Source organism: Callospermophilus lateralis, chromosome 8 (assembly GCF_048772815.1).
Source record: "Callospermophilus lateralis isolate mCalLat2 chromosome 8, mCalLat2.hap1, whole genome shotgun sequence".
Taxonomy (NCBI): domain Eukaryota; kingdom Metazoa; phylum Chordata; class Mammalia; order Rodentia; family Sciuridae; genus Callospermophilus; species Callospermophilus lateralis.
In genome coordinates this window covers 102,149,239-102,170,917 of record NC_135312.1, presented here as the reverse complement: position 1 = coordinate 102,170,917, position 21,679 = coordinate 102,149,239, and the positions used below count along the sequence as shown (strand labels likewise).

At 35.3% G+C, this 21,679-nt stretch overlaps 1 protein-coding gene across 2 annotated transcripts in view; it reads right to left on the bottom strand.

Moving 5' to 3' along the window:
• Positions 1 to 879: 879 nt before the first annotated feature.
• Positions 880 to 21,679, bottom strand: part of Snca (synuclein alpha) — a 100,977-nt gene continuing 80,177 nt past the window's right edge. For both annotated transcript variants that reach the window (XM_076864585.2, XM_076864586.2), the window contains exons 5-6: positions 2,654 to 2,737; positions 880 to 1,398 (exon numbers count right to left, since the gene is read on the bottom strand). In XM_076864585.2, coding sequence (XP_076720700.1) covers positions 1,366 to 1,398; positions 2,654 to 2,737 — 117 coding nt within the window. In that variant the 3' untranslated portion in view covers positions 880 to 1,365. The remainder of the gene's footprint in view (positions 1,399 to 2,653; positions 2,738 to 21,679) is intronic.

Here is a 21,679-nt window from a genome sequence, read left to right as displayed (position 1 = left end):
GACTTTTAAAAATGCCATTTTTCTTGAATAAGTAAAAAAAAATAAATGGAATAATTTTTCAATTAACTTATTATAGGGTTCTTCACAATTAAGTTTCTTGTCAGCACTCAGAGGGAGTTAGTGAAACTTCCTTAAAGAGAAAAACGTTTCCTTAGGAAATCTCACAGAATTCACATATTTAACCAAATTTAAAGAAACTGATGAGATTTTTACCAGTCTGGGGACCTGGCTTTTCCTAATGTCAGATAAAATCCAGGGGTTTTTATTTTCGATTTTCATTGGGGGTACTGAACCCACAGCCTCACGCGTGCCAACACCTTAAGCCAGAGATGATTTTAAAAACATTTCCCGGGGTGGGGATTGGGGATTTTAGATTTTTTTTTTTAAGCTATTGGTGGTGGTGGTTACTGGTTGTTGTCCTGACTTAGCCTCCTGGGCTGCTAAGATTACATGCATGCACCATGGATTAAGTAAGCAGGTTTTCTGAGCTTCTGCAGTAACATCTTAATGAATATCTATAGGGGATGTAAACAAATGTAATCACATTGGTTTCCGGGGAATCCACTTTTTCAGCACAGCCACCTAAGGCACCAATGTACATCAAAACACCCATGAGGTAGTGTTGTTTCAGGGAATTCTGAGAGTGGGCTTACTATTTCATCTCTTCTAAGTCCTCTCAAATGCCTCCTTCTTCAAGTGGCTGTTGAGAACTTTAAATGTAAGTTCATTATGTCAAAGCTCTCATTTCATATTGGTTATAAGCATGATTTTATTGTTAAAGTGAGATGGGATAAGATAAAATATTTTTGTAATGAGATAACACTTTATTTTCATTTTCACCATTTTATATACAAACACAAATTAATAAAACACATCACAAACAGTAAAATTTCATAGTTAATATTTATAGATGCATAGTTTCATGCTCACATATTTTATATACTGTATATATTAACAAATTTCACAATACATCATTATTCTTGGACAGATCATTAAAGACACCTAAAAATCTTATATGATAGTAAATCACAACTTCTCAACAACAGCAACAAAAAAATAGTGAAGATTTAGAAATAAGTGGTAGTCACTTAGGTGTTTTTAATTTGCTTTAACATTTTAGTTTTGAAGCCACAATGTCCACAGCACACAAGGACCCTGCTACCATATACTCACTTCAGTGAGAGGGAAGCACCGAAATGCTAGGTGGGGGCAGGAACACAGACTTTAATCACTGCTGATGGAAGACTTCAAAGCACACTGCAAAAACTGTGAGGAATGTCATGACTGGGCACATTGGGACTGAGCACTTGTACAGGATGGAATATCTGTCAGCAGATCTCAAGAAACTGGGAACAAGGATATTTCTTAGGCTTCAGGTTCATAGTCTTGATAGCCTTCCTAATGAGGAAAATCAGACAGACAGCCAGCAATCAGTAATCGAGGATTTAGAGCAAATTAGGGCACGGCTCACCATTTTGAGTAAAATTTATACTCATGATAGTTTGGAACTATTCTACTACAAGCAGATAGAATCTTAATTTTAATAATTTGTCTTACTTGTCAGATATGAAAGTCGATTATGGTAATTGTTGGAATTAAGGTCTCTGGTTCTATTCCCAGACGTGCCATTTTAATATCCACGTGACCTGATCCTATAGAACATATTGGTGGAACTCTCTTGCTCTCGGTTTTCTCAATTACAAAATTTGAAAGCCAAATAAAATGGCTTATGAAACCTCTTAAAGGCTAAATTCAGGACTAAATTCTCTAATTCTTAAATGAAATTTAAGACATTTAAAGAATAGGTATATTTTCTTTCCTTTCACTCTCTCAACTGCACATTTCATCTTCACCCGTGGCTTCAATGATTATTTTTATTCTAAAGCCAAATTCCTCAATAAAATATTTAGGTAGTATCCCCAATAAAAATATTATTGTGTTTAATTAAAAGACTCATAGAAGTGCTTTTAAAAACCAACGCTAATAAGATTAGGAGTCTGCTTAAAAATAAACATATCTTTAAAATCTCCAGTTGCTTTCTGAATAAAGTACAAACAAACTACATGGTTGTCCTGATGTTCTACAATTTGTCTTTAAACCATCTCTGTAATATTTCATTTATTTATTTATTTTTGGCACTGGGTATTGAATCCAGGGTTGCTTAACCACTAAGCCACATCCCCAGCCCCCCGCCTTTTTTTTTTTTTTTTTTGAGACAGGGCCTCACTAAGTTGCGGAGGCAGGCTGTGAACTTGGAGTCCTCCTGACTTAGCCTCCTGGGCTGCTACAATTACATGCATGCACCATGGTATCCACATCTGTAATCTTAATTTGCTGCTACTATGTCTGTTTCCTAAACTTGAATCACAATTACTGTTCCTCAGACCTGTCCATATGCACAGACCTACATGCCTTTGCTTCTGATATATCCCTGTGCTGCAATGTTCTTGCCTCATTTTAACCTATTGTATCTCCTACCCCTTCCCACCAGATCAACCTCACCTCCTCAAAAAAAATTTTCTCCTGATGGACTTACACAGATTCTAACATAAAAGAAATCTGACAGTGACAGAGTTTTGGTGCTTCCTATTAAGAAGACTCAACTTAAATTCCTAAACTTTAATTTTGGAGTGTTTTGCATATAACTCTTTACCTCAGAAGGCATTTCATAAGCCTCATTTTCAGGTTCCACTGGCATATCTTCCAGAATTCCTTCCTGTGGGGATCCTTCTTCACTCTAATATTTAAAGTGAGAAACACAAAACAGAATATCATGAGGTACAATTTTTCATCTGAGAAACACATTTTGAAAAAAATCACATTTTATATAGACTATATACAATAATTTTTCAATATATATGTAAATTCCAAAATATATAAAATATTATATATTTATATATTATATATATAATGACTTTTTTCAAAAATCTATACATATTTTTATGATGGCAAGGATGCTGTACAAATTTTTGGCACTCCTTTACATTACTGCTGGCCTTCTAATTATAAAACACTCTTGGGAAAACAACATGGCAACATGGGTTATAGATTCTCAAAGTACACAAAGTTTTTGCCCAAGTAATTCACAATAGTCCAAAATTATAGTTCAAAGATTTTTAGCACAATATCAATGCCAACAGTAAAAAATGCTAAATGATAAATGGGAGATGTGGAGTCAATAAGTTTATCATTCAACTACTCAATAAATTATTAGGAAGACATGTAGTAGGACATGAGAATTATGGAGCAAAATGAGAATGTGTGACATAATCTGTAGCAGGATATAAAGGACTGTATATATTGTGGATACAACCTATGTAGAATTTAGTTGTAACAGTAAAATGATTGCAAGAAAATACAACAAAACATTGGAAGTATTTTGCTGGACAGATATGTATGTTCTTATTTTTTCCTGAAATTTTCTTACACTACTATTTATAACAAACACACAAAGAACATACTTGTCTTACAACTTATTGTAAAGTAATGGCAAACAAGTTATTGCCTGAAATGTGAAGATTTGGGCTACATATTTTTGAAAGAAGAAAATAAAATGCACAATTAGACTATTTTTCAAGGTTATCTCTTCATAGAAATATTACATCAAATTTGGCCTGAAATGGTCATGGCTTTATTAATAGTCTTTGTTAAACATCTTTTGCTTCTAAATGAAAAAATAAAATAAAAAATTCAAAGAGCAGAGAGGCAACGAGAACCTAAATGTGCGTAAAGAGATCCAATGGTCCCTCAGCTTATGTTAACAATATATTTGATGTAAATAATATCTCCCCCTGCCTCCATCATGAATGTAACTGACAGGTAGGAAGGAGGATAATGAAATGGCTCACAGTAAGAAAACATTAAACTAAAGATCACAGGGTACGTGAGCAGAGAAGTTTATATATCATCCTACCCTGTCTACCTTCCTTTTTACACACCAAAAAGTCCAAGTTATTTATAAATTAAATACAATGCAAACTGTTTCTAAACCACATCACTTCTAAATATGGAATAGATATTGTTTTCATAGTGTTTCATGTCTTGGTCTAAGAATACAAGTTCTGTTATGTGGTAGTTAGGCACAAAGACTGTAGTATCACAAGACTTGAGTTCAAGTTTTTAGCTTCCCTCTATTACTGATGTTTCGTGAATTTGGGCTTTTATGCTTTTTAGTGTTTTTTATGCTTCTCTAAGCATCAACTAGACTTAGAAATAAAATGGACAGCAATACTTTCTTTGCATCTGACATCATTAACCTCTTCGTTGATATATAGATAACTGTTAGTGATAGGTAGGTGAAAAATAAGGCAAAATTTCAGTTCTCATGGGTTTTTGTTTGTTTTTGGTGCTGGGGATCAAACCCAGGGCTTCATACATACCAAGCAGACACTAAGCCACATCCCTAGCCCATGTATTTTTAAACTAACAAGTAGAAAATTAATTTTCTAATGTAATTTATTAGAAAGTTTTGACACAGACTGGACTAGTCAATATGGCCAACCTGGTCTGCTTATTTTTAATTATTACAATTGACTTACTTCCCTTCAACTAGGGCTGGTGAAAGTTACTAGATCTGGGTGTGTATGTGTATGTGGGGGTGTCTTTTTTTTGGGGGGGGGCGTGTCTTAATGTACCTTCAATGTACACTCAGGAGATACTGGATGTTGCTTGGTGGTTCTCTGACTAGATTAATCATGTACGGGGATCAACTTTAATCCATTCTTGTTCATTTAAAATATTGCTTCACTCAAGTTACAAATACAGAATGATTGCTTATTTTTAAAAGTACAAAATATGCCCACTTGAATCAAATGTATGAAAGATGATATGTCATGAGCTTTGTAATGTTGTGAACAACCAATAAAAAAAAATAAAAAATAAAAAAATTAAATAAAAAAGTACAAAATATGTACATCTTAACACACATTTCCTAATCCATTTTGATTTATACTCTATAGATATATAGTCTATAAAATAAAATATATCTAACTTATCATGAACTAAATACAGGGGATAAGGGACTGGAATTGTAACTTAGCGGTGGAGTGCTTGCCTGGCTTGTGGGAGGCACCAGGTTCAATTCTCAGCACCACATATAAATAAGTAAAATTAAAGGTTTATCAACAACTTAAAAAAATATGGGGGATCAAAATTGAACTCTCATGTGTTTTATTTAGGTAATTACTGCATTTTACATCTTGAAAAATTTTCCTAATCAAAAGTTTAAAAGTTTAAAGAGTTATAAAACTGTCATAATTTGGGGCAAGGGCTTCAGAGACTATAGAAGAAATGAGTATGAAAGAGGAATCAAATAAGTGATACGAAATAAGTTATGGGAATGAAGAACCATCATCAATAAATGCAAGAAAGAGGGAAAAAATAAAATAAGAAAGGTGAACAAACAAATATTATCCTGGGATGTTTAATAATTGTCAAGCTCACAATTACAATCCTATATTTTCAGACACCTTAACCCACTTAATAAATAAATACAGTTGTCCCTCAATACCTGCTCAATCAAGTCCTTTATATAAAATGAAGCAGTATTTGCACACAACCTATATAAATACTCTAGTGTGTTTAAAATCATCTCTAGAGTCTTTATGATACCTCATACCGATACCTAATACAATGTAAATACTATATAAATAGTGCTGTACTATATCATTTAGGGAATAAAGCTGCTATAGGTTAGATATGAAATGTCCCCCCAAGTTCCTTGTATTAAAGGCTTGGTTCCTTGCCTGTGATGCAATTGGGAGGGAGTGGGGACTTGAAGAAGAAGGGCCTTGTAGAAGAAAGTTAAGACATTGGGGGCATCCCATTAAAGGATATATTGGTACCCCTGCCCCTTCCTATCTGGCTCTTTTATTTTCTGGCCTCTATGATGTAAGCAGCTTTCTTTACTACATTTTCCCACCATGATACACCTACCATGCCACCACAGACCCTAAAACAACAAGTTGCCTAACTATGAACTAAAATCTATAAAACTGTGAACCAAAATACACCTTTGTCCTTCTAAGTTGATTATCTCAGGTGTTTTGGCACAGTTTTTGAGAGCCACAGCTGAAGGGGCCCCAGCAAACTTCCAGCTGCCAGGAAACTTCCAGCTGCCAGCTGATGATTGGCTCACAGCAGCCCCAGCAAACTTCCAGCTGCCAGCAAACTTCCAGCTGCCAGCAAACTTCCAGCTGCCAGCTGATGATTGGCTCACAGTGGCCCCAGCAACTTCTAGCTGCCAATTGATTGGCTCCTCTGCAGTGATGTTCATTGGGCTGTTTCCCCGCCCTTTCAGACCATGGAGCTGCTCATTGGGGGACTTCTTTTGGCTCCGCCCATGCGACCCAGCCAATCGGCCTCAAGAGCAGGAGGAGTGGGGGAGGTTTAGAGGCTTGTGGGAAGCTGGTGGTGGCAGTTGGGCTCTGAAGGTTTTTTCCTGAGGAGCTGTTTTGTTTGGCGTGTGTGGTTCTAAAAATAAAGTTCGTTTCTTTTGACAAGTGGCTCCTGAATTGTGCCCAGCCAGGCTGTGGCACACAGTGACAGAAAGTTAGTTAATACAAATGATAAGAAAATGTGTATACACTAAAAGTGTGATACCAGTCAAGACAAGACTGGCCTGAGGGCAAAATAAGGAAGAAATAGAGAAGGTCAAGATGATGATGGAGGCATTTAGCAGTGGAAAAGAAAGGAATACCTCAGCAATAATTCCTGTAATGAAAATAGCCCACATGCTATAAGAAGAAGTGAAGTATATCAGATATGCAATATCCTATTTTTAATCCAGTCCTGTGCTGCAATACAACACTTCTATCCTACCTGTCCTCTCACACATAACCTTGTTGTGTCTAATTCTTTATTGAAGCTTGACACACAGTTTTAAGTACAGGAAGCTGCCAGATGGAAAAGGTAAGTACAGGGAAGAGAAGGATTATTTCATGGAAACAAGAACTCAGGGCTAGAATTGACCACGAGGAATGTAATCATGGTGTTATGGATTGAATCTGGAATGTCCCCCAAAAGGCACATGTGAGTCAATGCATCAGCAATGTTCAGACATAAAATGATTGGATCATGACGGGTGTAACCTCATCAGTGGGTTAATCCATTTGATAGACTAATAATTCTAAAGGTGGTAAGTGTTGGTGGGGCATGGTTGGAGTAAGTGGGTCACTGAGGACCACCCTTGGGGATTTTATCTACTCCTTGGCATATTTATCTACTCCTTTTGCATATTATGACTATTAAGGACTTGTTTTCAAAATGTAATTGTATCTGAAAATTTGAGATATATTCTCTATTCATTTTTACCACAAAGAAAAGAAGAAACAAAAAATATTAAACATCTTTGAAAAGAGCCATTTCATTTCCAAGATGTCTTCCATTTTGAAGTCTGTGAAAAGCTGCCAAAGAGTCAGGGTTTTCAAGAGACACTGTAAAATAACAAGGTCTTATTTATAATGGAAAGGCTTCATTAATTACCTGGCATTAAGATATTATAATAAGCCAGAATATTTTAGGGCAATAAAATACACACAAAGAAAATTCTGGATTCTGATATAACTCTGCATGTTTGGAAAAAGAACTTATAATACCTCTTTTTCCTCTCTAATATGTCTTGTCTCTGCAAAGTCTATGATCTCCTTTTCAAGTGGGATTATTTTAAGAATGGTGAAATATAGGAGGCTAAGGCAGGAGGATTGCAAGTTCAGGCCAGCCTGGGCCCCTCGGTGAAACCCTGTCTCAAAATAAAATATAAAAATGCCTGAGGATATGGCTCAGTGGTCGATCACCCTTAGTTTAATTCCAGTACTGCTAAATAAATAAATACTAAATAAATAAAAATTTTTAAAAGTGAGAGTAAATTCAGTATCTTATCCCTGCATTCAACCCATGAAAAGAAAAATTGTTATTCAAAAAATTATAGTGGCATGCCCTTCCATTGCTAAAGAGGAGGGCCTTAAACACAGTAACTAAGTGGGGATTAGAAATGATGTGACTGACTTCTCCCACCCTAAAAAAAAAAGACTTAATTTCTTTTTAAATGAATCTATTGTGTCAAATAGATAATAACCAATGATACATAACCAATGACCACCTGAAGTCTGTCTTAGCTGACTTTCTGTATAAAACCAATCTTCAGACTAGGCTAACACTTTATTGGGAAGTACAATTCCAAAGGCGTGAAACTGAGGGAAAGGAAGAAGGACAAGGAGAAACAGAAACTAATTTCAGCTGTGGGAGAGACACACAGCTGACCACTCAGTGTGCTTCAGGACCAGGGTAAGAGTCAGAGCTTGTTGCTGCCTCCCGAACAAGGTGGAGGTGGCCTCCCAGACTTCCGGTGCCTCCCTTGGCTGTGTGAGGGAATAATTCCCTTTGTTGCAAACTTCCATATTTAGAAAACAGAGTGTAGTCTCTTTTCTTGACCAAACTCTGATTCAAGAGGCACATCACATTTAATTAATCCGATTTATAGTTCTACCATTAAATGTTTCACATTGAGCAGATTTTGTTTAGGATACTTGTCTTTATGAGTAGATAATATTTCATTTCATTTCATGTTTTAAATTTTATTGCATTTATATGTCTATTCATACTTTCTTTAGTTTTTGAACATTTTTGATTCCATGACATAATTTAATTTTATTACCTATTTAGTCTGGCACATAAGGAAGATAAAAATGGCTTCCCCAAACCACAGTCTCAAGCAAAGCATAGAATTGTCTGGAGTCCTTGTTAAAGATACAAGTTTCTAGGGTCTTGTAAATGTCTTGTTAAGTACACTCCTTGGAAAACACTGCCCAATATCAGCAACCATTTGTAAACTCTGCGGTGTCATTTAGTTTAAGACTACAGCAATGTACTGTCATTGTGACTACATTAAGGTAAAAGATGTCTTCAATTTTTAAGTCTATGAAAAGCTAGCAAAGAGTCAGGGTTTTCAAAAGACACTGTGAAACAACATGGTCTTATTTATAATGGTAGGGCTTCGTCAATTACCTGTCATGTACACTTTAAGCATTCAAAGCAAGAGATGCACCTTTCGAATCGCTGCTTTTACACTGCAATTTATGTTAATTTATAGCATGCCACCGATTACCTCTGGTGCTATCTCCCAAGACTATCTTGAATCTCCTAATTAAAAAGTGAGATGATAGCATATGATATTCATCAGACATTACTTAAGCCACAACAAGCAATACCTAGCCATAACTTTTAGTCAAAATGTGACTCCTGAGTCAACTGGGAGACCCACCTTATAGGCAAAGTGACTTACCCTACCTCAGCTATGGTATATACCTATTCAGATTGTGTCTCAGTAAATGACACATTACTATGTCATCAACCATTTGGGTCACTTGGGAAGAGTCAAAGTGGTAAGCACTGTAAGTTATATAGTAAATGCATTGTCCACAGTTTCTACTGTCAGGGAGCCTTTTCAGATTAAGAATGCAGATTTTAATTAAATGATGTTTTGAAAGAACTAGTCCTACATAGAAACAGAATGTATTTGGAAGCCTCTAATGCTATACTTTGAATAATGTTACCACATTACTTATTTTCTTGCCTTTTTGCCCTTCTAGCTATTTCTTTAATCTTGGTAATCTTCTCAGAGCAAGAGAAAGATAAAGCGAACCAGTGAAATGAAAACTAGCTTATCTTGTTCCTTTTAAGTTTGGGATGAGGAGAAAGTAAGCCTATGCATTCAACATATTTGAGGGTGATTTATGAAAGCTATTTGTAAGTACTGTTACTGAATCATTTTAAATCATTTTAAATACATTCTGTTTCTATATAGGACAATCATAATTTATAAAAATGACTGATACATAAATTAGGAATCAGTGTAATCTTATTTTTAAGAAGAACTTTTCATTACATAGCAGAGAAGTAGTTCCATCTTAGATTCTAATTCTCCTTGGTAAGCAGCTCAGTGGCTGCCACATTAATGGCAGAACCATGTAATTAGCTGACTCACCTAATAAGACATAACTGCACAGCAATAATTGCCAGCTTTTTTCCCGTTACTTGCATATAGACCTGGTTGCAAATACTAACACACAATGAGAAATCTGAGAATAAACTATTTTTACTTTTCATGTCTAAGGATGGATCGTCTTCTATTGATAAAAACATTTTTATGTACATGTTCAATGTACACTTGAATTTGTTTAAATAAAATTGATTATTGCATGGATTGGATTCCCAAAGATCAATTCCTTGGTTGTGAAAACAGGCTAAGCTGAGGAAGGTTTGCTTCTGTGTTGGGCTTAGAATCAGCCAGTGATTTCATTTTTTTTCAAGTGAATTGATAAATGGAAGCAAGTCTTTAAACCAGCCACTAGGGGATGAAGCTGTGAGGAAATATAGGCTTTGGCCAAAAATGAGATAGGAAGTCAGCTTTTGTATTTTAGGGTAATCTAGGGAATGCTGAGATACTCTTCAGAAAGAGCAAAATCTAAGCAAGCCAAAGCCCAGGTATTTGCTTTAAAAAATAATGGGAAATGGCCAGATGCCTGCAATCCCAGCAGCTCAGGAAGCTGAGGCAGGAGGATCCTGAGTACAAAGCCAGCCTCAGCAAAAGCGAGGCACTATGCAACTCAGCAAGACCCTGTCTCTAAATAAAATACAAAACAGGGCTAGGGATATGGCTTAGTGGTTGAGTGCCCTTGAGTTCAATCCCTGGTACCCCAAAACAATACAAATTAAAAAGGGCATGTGCTTTAATATGTAGCTAGGAGAAAATGCTCAGACAAAACAAGCTTATGTATGAAAGGATGGATAGGACTTATGGCACTCAGAAGAGAATGAAGGCAATACCTTCAAGACCTATGGCTATGCAATCCAGAAAAATCTTAAAAATCAAGGAAAGGATGTGTTTTCTTTGTTTAAGAGATTAAAGGGTGTTAAGAAAACTGGAACAGGAATAATATATAGTAGTCAAGTGTATGTAGTAGCCTGAATCTTTGGGTTATAGGGATCTCCATGCTACTGAGAACAAACACCAAGCATAGTAAGTTCAAGATGTCCTCAAAGATCTGGAAGGAAAACTCAGTCAAGGGGGTTCCAGACTTCAAGGTGGAATATCTTGCTTAGCATCTATCCCAGACAGGAAGTACTGAGGAAACAATGCCCCACAACTGCAGTAATTAATTTCAAAAAGGATTGCAATTACTCTGCCCTGTAAATTCTGTCATTTTAAAGCTTTGTCACATATGGATTTCCAGTTTTCCCAGCACCATTTGTTGAAGATGCTATCCTTCCTCCATTGCATGCTTTTAGCCCCTTTGTCAAATATAAGATAGTTGTAGTTTTGTGGGTTGGTTTCTGTGTCCTCTATTCTGTACCATTGGTCCACCCACCTGTTTTGGTACCAGTACCATGCTGTTTTTGTTACTATTGCTCTGTAGTATAGTTTGAAGTCTGGTATCGCTATACCGCCTGATTCACCCTTCCTGCTTAGCATTGTTTTTGCTATTCTGGGTCTTTTATTTTTCCATATGAATTTCATGATTGCTTTCTCTATTTCTATAAGAAATGCCATTGGGATTTTGATTGGTATTGCATTAAACCTATAGAGAACTTTTGGTAATATCGTCATTTTGATGATGTTAGTTCTGCCTATCCATGAACAGGGTATATTTTTCCATCTTCTAAGATCCTCTTCTATTTCTCTCTTTAGGGTTCTGTAGTTTTCATTGTATAAGTCTTTCACCTCTTTTGTTAGGTTGATTCCTAAGTATTTTATTTTTTGGGGGGATATTGTGAATGGAGTGGTTGTCCTCATTTCCATTTCAGAGGATTTGTCGCTGATATACAGGAATGCCTTTGATTTATACGTGTTGATTTTATATCCTGCCACTTTGCTGAATTCATTTATTAGCTCTAATAGTTTCTTTGTAGACCCTTTTGGGTCTGCTAGGTATAGAATCATGTCATCTGCAAATAGTGATAATTTAAGTTCTTCTTTTCCTATTTTTATGGTTAACTCAAAATGGATCAAGGAGCTTGATATCAAATCAGAGACACGGCGTCTGATAGAAGAAAAAGTCGGCTACGATCTACATACTGTGGGGTCGGGCTCCAAATTCCTCAATAGGACACCCATAGCACAGCAGTTAATAACTAGAATCAACAAATGGGACTTACTCAAACTAAAAAGTTTTTTCTCAGCAAAAGAAACAACAAGAGAGGTAAATAGGGAGCCTACATCCTGGGAACAAATCTTTACTCCTCACACTTCAGATAGAGCCCTAATATCCAGAGTATACAAAGAACTCAAAAAATTAGATAACAAGATAACAAATAACCCAATCAACAAATGGGCCAAAGACATGAACAGACACTTCTCAGAGGAGGACATACAATCAATCAACAAGTACATGAAAAAATGCTCACCATCCCTAGCAGTCAGAGAAATGCAAATCAAAACCACCCTAAGATACCATCTCACTCCAGTAAGATTGGCAGCCATTATGAAGTCAAACAACAACAAGTGCTGGCGAGGATGTGGGGAAAAGGGTACACTTGTTCATTGTTGGTGGGACTGCAAATTGGTGCAGCCAATCTGGAAAGCAGTATGGAGATTTCTTGGAAAGTTGGGAATGGAACCACCATTTGACCCAGCTATTCCCCTTCTCGGTCTATTCCCTAAAGACCTAAATAGAGCATGCTACAGGGACACTGCTACATCGATGTTCATAGCAGTACAATTCACAATAGCAAGACTGTGGAACCAACCTAGATGCCCTTCAATAGACGAATGGATAAAAAAATGTGGCATTTATACACAATGGAGTATTACTCTGCATTAAGAAATGACAAAATCATAGAATTTGGAGGGAAATGGATGGCATTAGAGCAGATTATGCTGAGTGAAGCCAGCCAATCCCTAAAAAACAAATGTCAAATGTCTTCTTTGATATAAGGAGAGTAACTAAGAACAGAGTAGGGACGAAGAGCATGAGAAGAAGATTAACATTAAACAGGGACGAGAGGTGGGAGGGAAAGGGAGGGAGAAGGGAAATTGCATGGAAATGGAAGGAGACCCTCAGGGTTATACAAAATTACATACAAGAGGTAGCGAGGGGAAAGGGAAAAATAATACAAGGGGGAGATATGAACTGCAGTAGAGTGGGTAGAGAGAGAAGAGGGGAGGGGAGGGGAGGGGAGGGGGGTAGTAACGGATAGGAAAGGCAGCAGAATACAACAAACCCTAGTATGGCAATATATAAATCAATGGAAGTGTAACTGATGTGATTCTGCAATTTGTAAACGGAGTAAAAATGGGAGTTCATAACCCACTTGAATCAAAGTGTGAAATATGATACATCAAGAACTATGTAATGTTTTGAACAACCAACAATAAAAAAAAATATAAAAAATAAAAAAAAAAAGCAAAAAAAAAAAAAGCTTTGTCACATGGGTGTGATTGCCATTTTGTTTTGGTAACCAGAAAAAGTTTTCTCTGAAAATCTCTATCCATACTTCAAAAGATTGGAGGTAAAAAGGGAATCATATTACCATATTATCAAGAAAGATGATGGGCTAAGGGTATCCTTAGAAGGTCATTGTAATAAAATACTTTCAAATATTTATTTTTTATCATGCATTATTTGATATTAAAAAGTAACCCTATCTCCATACTGCTTTCTAAATTGGCTGCACCAATTTGCAGTCCCACCAGCAATGTATGAGTGTACCTTTTTCCCCACATCCTTGCCAACACTTATTGTTGTTTGTCTTCATAATAGTTGCCATTCTGACTGGAGTGAGATGATATCTTAGAGTGGTTTTGATTTGCATTTCTCTGATTACTAGAGATGATGAGCATTTTTTCATATATTTATTGATGGATTGTATATCATCTTCTGAGAAGTGTTTGTTTAGGTACTCGGCCCATATGTTGATTCTGTTTTTTGTTTTTTCGGTGTTTAGCTTTTTGAGTTCTTTATATACCCTACAGATTAGTGCTCTATCTGATGTGTGAGGGGAAAAGAATTGCTCCCAAGATGCAGGCTCTATTTACCTCGCAGATTGTTTCTTTTGCTGAAAAGAAACTTTTTAGTTTGATTCCATGCCATTTATTGATTCTTGGTTTTAATTCTTGTGCTATAGGAGTCTTATTAAGAAAGTTGGGGCCTAATCCCATATGATGAGCAATATAAAGATTCCTTGGAAAACTGGGTATGGAACTGCCATTTGACCCAGCTTTTCCTCTCCTCAGACTAAACCCAAAACAGCACAATTCACAATAGCTAAACTGTGGAGCCAACCTAGATGTCCTTCAATGGATGAATGGATTAAAAAAAAAGTGGCATATATACATAATGGAATTTTACTCAGCATTAAAAAAGAACAACATCATGGCATTTTCAGGTAAATGGATGGCATTGGAGAAGATAATGCTAAGCAAAGTCAGCCAGTCCCCAAAAAAGTGAATACCAAATGTTTTCTCTGATATAGGGGGGTTGACTCATAGTGGGATTGGGAGGGAGAGTATGGGAGGAATAGATAAATTCTAGATAGGGAAGAGGGGTGGGAGGGAAAGGAAGGGGGCAGGGTATTAACAAGGATGGTGGAATGTGATGGACATCATTATACAAAGTGCCTGTATGAAGACTTGAATTGGGTATCAACATACTTTATATACAAATAGAAATACAAAAAGTGTGGTACTTATGTGTATTAAGAATTGTAATGTAAAAACAAAACAAAACAAAACGTTACCTTAGATTAGGGAGAGGGAAGTGAAAGGAGGGGAAGGCAGAGGATGTGGGGATAAGAAAAATAGTAGAATGAAACAGACATTATTACTGTATGTATGTATGTGACTGTATGACCAATGTGATTCTACAATATGTATACTCGGGGAAATGAGAAATTATATCCCATCTATGTATGATACATCAAAGTATATAAGTGCATTCTACTGTCATTTATAACTAATTAAAACAAATAATAAAGAAAAGAAATAACCTTATAAGGAAGTTACTGCTATAACCTGTATCTTATCAAAGAACAGAGATGGAAAGTCTGGCTTCATAGGCCACACTGTGGACTATATGTAATAGTATTTGTCAAACTTCTTGGAAAAAAAAATCAAGTTGTGCTGCTTAAACATGCTAAAATTAAGTTTCAGAAATTAATTCTTTCAAAATACATTGTAAATATCTTATGAATAAGTATCTGAGATATCTATTACTTAGAGGTTTTCACTAATTTTGGCAAAAGCAAACAAAATCTCCAGGAGGTTAAGGAGGGGTGTGTGTGTGTGTGTGTGTGTGTGTGTGTGTTTAAAAGGGCAAAAATCAGACACTTATACATATATTTAACGATATGGTAATTAAATCTGGAAACATTAAGTGAATCAACGTTTTTGTTATAAGTAAAACTAGCTTATTCTGAATTTAATGCATAGCATTTTCTAAGTGGCTTAAACCTTTGTATTAGAGTGTGTTCTAACAAAATAAAAACAAAAGTCTCAGAAAAAAATGTTCATATTTCCCCTAAATATGTGGCAAAAATACAACAGTTGTTTGGAGTGGTTTGAAATATCACTTGAGTTCCTTATTTCACTCCTTTTGATAACAAATGAAGTTTTGTTACCTGGGTTACAGACCTTATCTTTCTTAGATTTACTCTGGAAATTGTAATTCCTCCCAAGCCCCTGATCACATTCATTTTTATTATCACAATAAAACACAATGATCCATTAAGTCCATGAAGCAGATGTTACACTTAGTCATGATGCTTATTTATTTGTAACTCTGCCTTTATCTACAGAGAATTGAAAGAGAAATAAAAGATTTGCTCATTATAATAAATAAAAATTCTTTGTTTAATAGTGCCTTTTTCTTTAATCAGGAATTAAATGTTTGTGTTATTTTAATTACTTTTAAAGCACCCATTATTTATGGATTATGTTATTATACTCTCAATAAATCAATACACAGTACCATATTTACTTTTTTTAACATTATCTCCTTTCTATACTTTTGGCTCATATTTAACAAGAATTCATGATTTCTGTATCAGAGGGAGGAAGAACAAACATAAAGAATATTCTGTATTGAAGATGCTATGACTGTCCCTATGGTTATGAGCAGTGGGTGGATGGGTGCATGTATTCCTGTGTAAGTGTGCATGTGTGCATTGTGAAGATGTTTTCAGGGGATGATTTATCACTCTGTCATGCTGCAGAGGAACTGAAATTGTGGTTACATAATCTAAGTACTTTGAATCATAGTCTCTCCAACAGCAGTTCTATACACTATTTGTTGTTAGGAAGCCCAGGAGGAAATAAGCTTGTAAAAGCATGGCATTTGGTAGCAGAATGACATAATAGCAAATGGTACCTATGATATCTTCAGCAATGTGAATATCTCTATGGGAAAATGGTGATAAGAAGATCTCTTCCAGAGTGTTACTGTGAATATCAAATGAGATGATATGCATAAAATCTATAATGACCAGTGCACACATATATCAACACCAAATATTTACTGAGCATCTATTGTGTGCTAGAGTGTTTGAAGCACTTTATTTTTGTTATTTTAAGTATCCCAATAAGTGTATGTCATATGTTATCTCAATAAATGTTACCTCTGGGTTTTATATTTTCACCTTATGGCTCATTTTGTATTTTTAAAAAACTTGTTTCGTAACAAAATCTACTGCTTTTGCCATTTCCATCAAGTTCATTCCCATCTCCAATCTCCAAAGGGCCTCAGGGTTCTGTCTTTCTCACACTAGCACAGGGATCCTATTCTTTTCCTTCCTCTTACCTGCTGAGGAATACAGTTGAAGACTTCAGTATCAGTTGATACACTACATCCTACTGAGGCAGGTAAGAAGTAAATGCTACAAGTATAGTGTTTAAATTGTTCTCAACTTAAGACTTAAAAGTTGAAACAGTGAGCTAGTACTGTGTAGTTCTACCATAGTGAGAGTGAGAAATATTTTCAGGATTGGTACCTAGAGATGAATATGCTTCTAGTGACTTTTGTGATGCTGGTAAGAAAACATCTTTTTTTTTTTTTTAAAGAGAGAGAGAGAGAGAGAGAGAGAGAGAGAGAGAGAGAGAGAGAGAGAGAGAATTTTAATATTTACTTTATTTTTTAGTTTTCGGTAGACACAACATCTTTTTGTTTGTACGTGGTGCTGAGGATCCAACCCGGGCCGCACGCATGCCAGGCGAGCACACTACTGCTTGAGCCACATCCCCAGCCCAAGAAAACATCTTTTATCATTTCAATCACAAGCTTCTCATAACAGAAACAAAATGAGACCTATATTTAAAACTCTGACCCTTTCTTTGTAATTTCTCTTGTCTCAATCTCAGAGAAGGGTCAATTCTACACCTGTGAAACTCTAGACTGCTTTTATTAGTCAGTTCCAACCCCTGTATAAGAAACAGCACATGAAAAAAGATGTAGAAAAAGGAGATCTTAAAAATGGCGCATATCCATCACAATAATTTTAATTATGACAATACATGGAAATAACTAGTAGCATGTTGTCTGGCTTCCAAAAAAATGCCACATATTAATTTATAAAGGGTTATCAAATCTTAGCATGCAAATGTAGACTCAAAATTGTTTTGCACTAACAAATGACTTCACAATAAGCATTTTTGCAATATTATTAATCAATAAAGACCTCCAAATCACAATAAAACAGAAAATGTAATTTTTCTACAGTCTAATTCAGAAATGGTATATATTTTGTTAGAAAATAGGCAATCTTATTGCTAATATCAACTTACCTGATGAATCAAAAAAAGAAAAAAGAGAGAAATTAGCAGTATAAGTTCCAATAAAATACTCATTATTCACAATTTATGATGGCAACAATGGCTGGATGCAGCAGCACATGCCTGTAATCTCAGTGGCTCAGGATAGGAGGATCACAAGTTCAAAGCCAGCCTCAGAAATTTATCGAAGAGGGGCTGAGGCTCAGCAGTAGAGTACTTGCCTGGCATGTGTGAGGCACTGGGTTCAATTCTCAGCACCACATATACATAAATAACATAAAGGTCTATCAACAACTAAAAAATATAAAATAAGAAAAGAAAATAAAGTTAGAGAAGACATAAGAAACTTAGCAAGACCCTGTCTCAAAATAAAAAAATGAAAAGGGCTGGGGATGTGACTCAGGGGTTGAATGCCCCTAAATTCATTTCCTCATACAAAAAAAAAATTATACACACACACACACACACACACATACACACATGTATATATATATATATATATATATATATATATATACACACACATAAGTATATTTTTATATATAAACTATATATTATACATATGTGTATAATATATATATTATATATGTATAATATGATGATAAATGATGTACAAGATATAGTGCCTTAACCTCAAATCTCTTCAAGTCTAGAAACATTAATTAAGAGATATTAAAAGGCTGATAAAAGAAAGTCATACGTGTGACACAATACATAAGGGAGATAAGATTAAAATGCTCAGTATGGGATTAGAATACTTCTGAAAACAACATAAAAATCAGGTCTAAATATTCTTGTCCCAGTGGGAACTTCAGCTATAGGGCATATCTTGGGCAAAACCATGATGGCAGAAAAACTAATTTTGTCTGGTTGGAGAATAGGTAGAGGGATAAATGAGCACCTTGAAAGTCTACCCATGGAGTTTGAGCATTGAAAAACCATTTTTTTTGTTGTTTTAAGTGTTGATTATGTGGTCCAAATTTTATTTCAGGAATAATATTTTGGCAATGAAGTGCAAAATAGAAAATAAAGGGAATCAGAGATAATGAATTACAGGAGGACTAAAGCAATAATCCAGGGAGAGGTGGTAGGTAACTTGGGTATCAGGAGTGGAAATGGAAAAAAAAAAAAGACTGGTTTGTGGGATATTGTGGAAATTAAATGGATAGAAGTTTTATCAACAACTGTTTAAGGGCTGTGATGAGTCCTCTTTTGTGTTACCTGAAAGCTAAAAAGTTTACCAATTATAATTTTATGAATGTCAGAAAAGACAAAATAGTCCTAGGTCAGAAACAATGTCTTTATGACTCACAGTACTAGCAGTTGCTGGAGTATGATCATTTTCTTGCACTGATTTTCCAAGCCCTACTTTTAACAAGCAAGTTCTGGTAAAACCCACAAGCCTAGTGTGTTGTATTAATACAGGACCAACCCAGAGCTTAGGCAATCAATCTTTATAATGGAATAGAAAATGTCCTTTTGCTCCAGAAAGAGACAAAATCTCTAATGAAGGTTGAATGCACACCTGCCTTTTTTTTTTTCCAGAGGGACAAAGTGTACTCTGAGCCCACTAAGCCACATCCCCAGCCCTTTTAATGTTTTATTTAGAGACAGGGTTTCACTGAGCTGCTCTAAATTTATTCTTCTGCCTCAGCTGCCTGAGCTGCTGAGATTACAGGCATGTGCCACCATGCCTGGAAAAGTCATTTTTATCTCACAAAGTTATTTTTTATACAAAAATCTTGAAAATATAGTCCCAAACAAAAGTCAGAAAGTGCCTCGCTCACAAAATAATTACAAAAGTGAAATATATGGTCTTAAATATTATTTGTGGGCAAAATACATGGGGACTTGATATAAAAATGTTGCATTTTGACACTGAGTGACCAGGAAGATGTGACCATTATTATTAACAGCAGAGGAAAAGGGAAAGAGTAGATTTTAGAGGCAGATAAGTAATTTTGTGGATATGGTGTATCTGAGATGCCTTCAGAAAATAGGTTGTAAATATATAAGATTAGAGTTGAGAGATTTCAGAATTATGGATGTATTTTGAGTAATTCCTTCACAGAGATTATGATAGGGTCATCAGAGTTCATAAAATTGAAGGAGAGAAAGGCAAGTGAAAAAAAGCAATACAATATCACATGAAGAACTTCCTCAGGAGGCAAAGCAGCAAACAGAAAACTGAAGGTACTGTCAGACAGAAGATTAACAAAAAGAGGAAATAACAATGTTTTAGAAGCAAAATGAAAAAAAGTCTATTATGTGGAATTGCAACATTACTTGTCAGTGTCAAACACTGAATAAAGAAAATAAGGAAAAGAACCACATGTGTACACTCTTGGAAATATGTAGTTTACATGCTGGGAATACATACATGTTTAATAAATGTTTGTTTCCTTAAGTCTGTATGATGCTCCAGAAAAAGATGGAGAAGTCAGATTTCAGGAGATAAAAGAACAAGGAAGACCACTGGACTCCATAAGGAGAGACAACAGTTTAAGAAGTTGTGAACAGAGAATGTTGCTGTGGGACAGTTCATTCTGAGGGAATCAAGATTTGGGATTTGAATAGAGTTGTTTTTGTTATTTATTTGCTTTGTTTTCCTTTTTTAAAGAAACTATGAGACTTGTTAAGGATTTGGTAGGAGTAGGGTTTCATGAGACGAGGCAAGGCAAAGAGTGATTGGATGACAGAACGAGATCTCAAAAAGAGCGAAAAGATGGAGTCAAGAACACAGGAGATGTTTACATTGGGAAAAGTAGGGCATGTTAATGTGTAGCTAGGTTCCCAGATGCAGCCCAGAGAACTGAAAGGAGCCCATGACACAATCTATTTTCTGAACAAAGTTGGCAATAAGATAATAAAGATGAGAAGGAGAAAAAAAGGGGAGGGAATTTATATTTATTTATTGAATGATCTCATAAAGCATTTATTATTCCATCTTACAATAAGATATGAATGTTGAAGATAAAATGTAAGGCATCAATTTTGCCTAAAGTCACAAAAGATCACAATAAATTACATTTTTTTCATCTAAGTATTACTACATTAGAGTGTTAGTGAAAAAGTTCTATAAATTAGAAGAAAATTAATGGCTGAGACACAATTAAGTGCTAGGTCAAATCTTCCTATCACTTTTTATATAAACCAATTAGCCTATACCTTGATTTTTATTTAACAGGCAAAGGGTTAAATGTAAGTTTTGAACTGTCAAATGGACTGAATTCATTGTGAATTGTTGTTTTACAGCAATAATGTAACAGTGTCAAATCCAACAGACAACCATGCCAAAACCCTCCTGCTGCAGGTAGCTCTGTTGCCAGGGTTTCTCCTCTAGGGCAACTTTCCAGCTAATTTGTAAACAAATAATTCACGTGGTCCTGCTATGTTACATTTACTAAAAGCCAAGAGGAAAGCACACATATGATAACATATTTATATGCAAAGAAATCATCTATTAAATTTGTAAGTTAAATACCTAAATCATATAAATAGATTTTAAAAATAACTATAAATGTTTACAGACAGTCAGGTTACACCTGTAATTCCAGTAACTTGGGAGATTGAGACAGCAGGACTAAAAGTTCAAGGTTAGCTAGGGCAACTTAGAAAGACCCTCAGCAAATTAGTGAGACCTTCAAAATAAAAAGACTAGGGATGTAGCTCAGTGGTAGAACACTCCTGGGTTCAATTCCCAGTACTAAAAACAACAATAATATGTAAATATATACTATACACACACACATATACACACACACAAGAACTGTCACTTTGCCATCAATCTAAGAAATATAGATTACATAAAATGTATATTAAATTGTGATAAAAACAAAAATGTGATATGATTTTTAAAACTATTGAATATAAGGATATTAATTTTTTGAATAAATATTTTGTGTTTTGATACTCTTTATA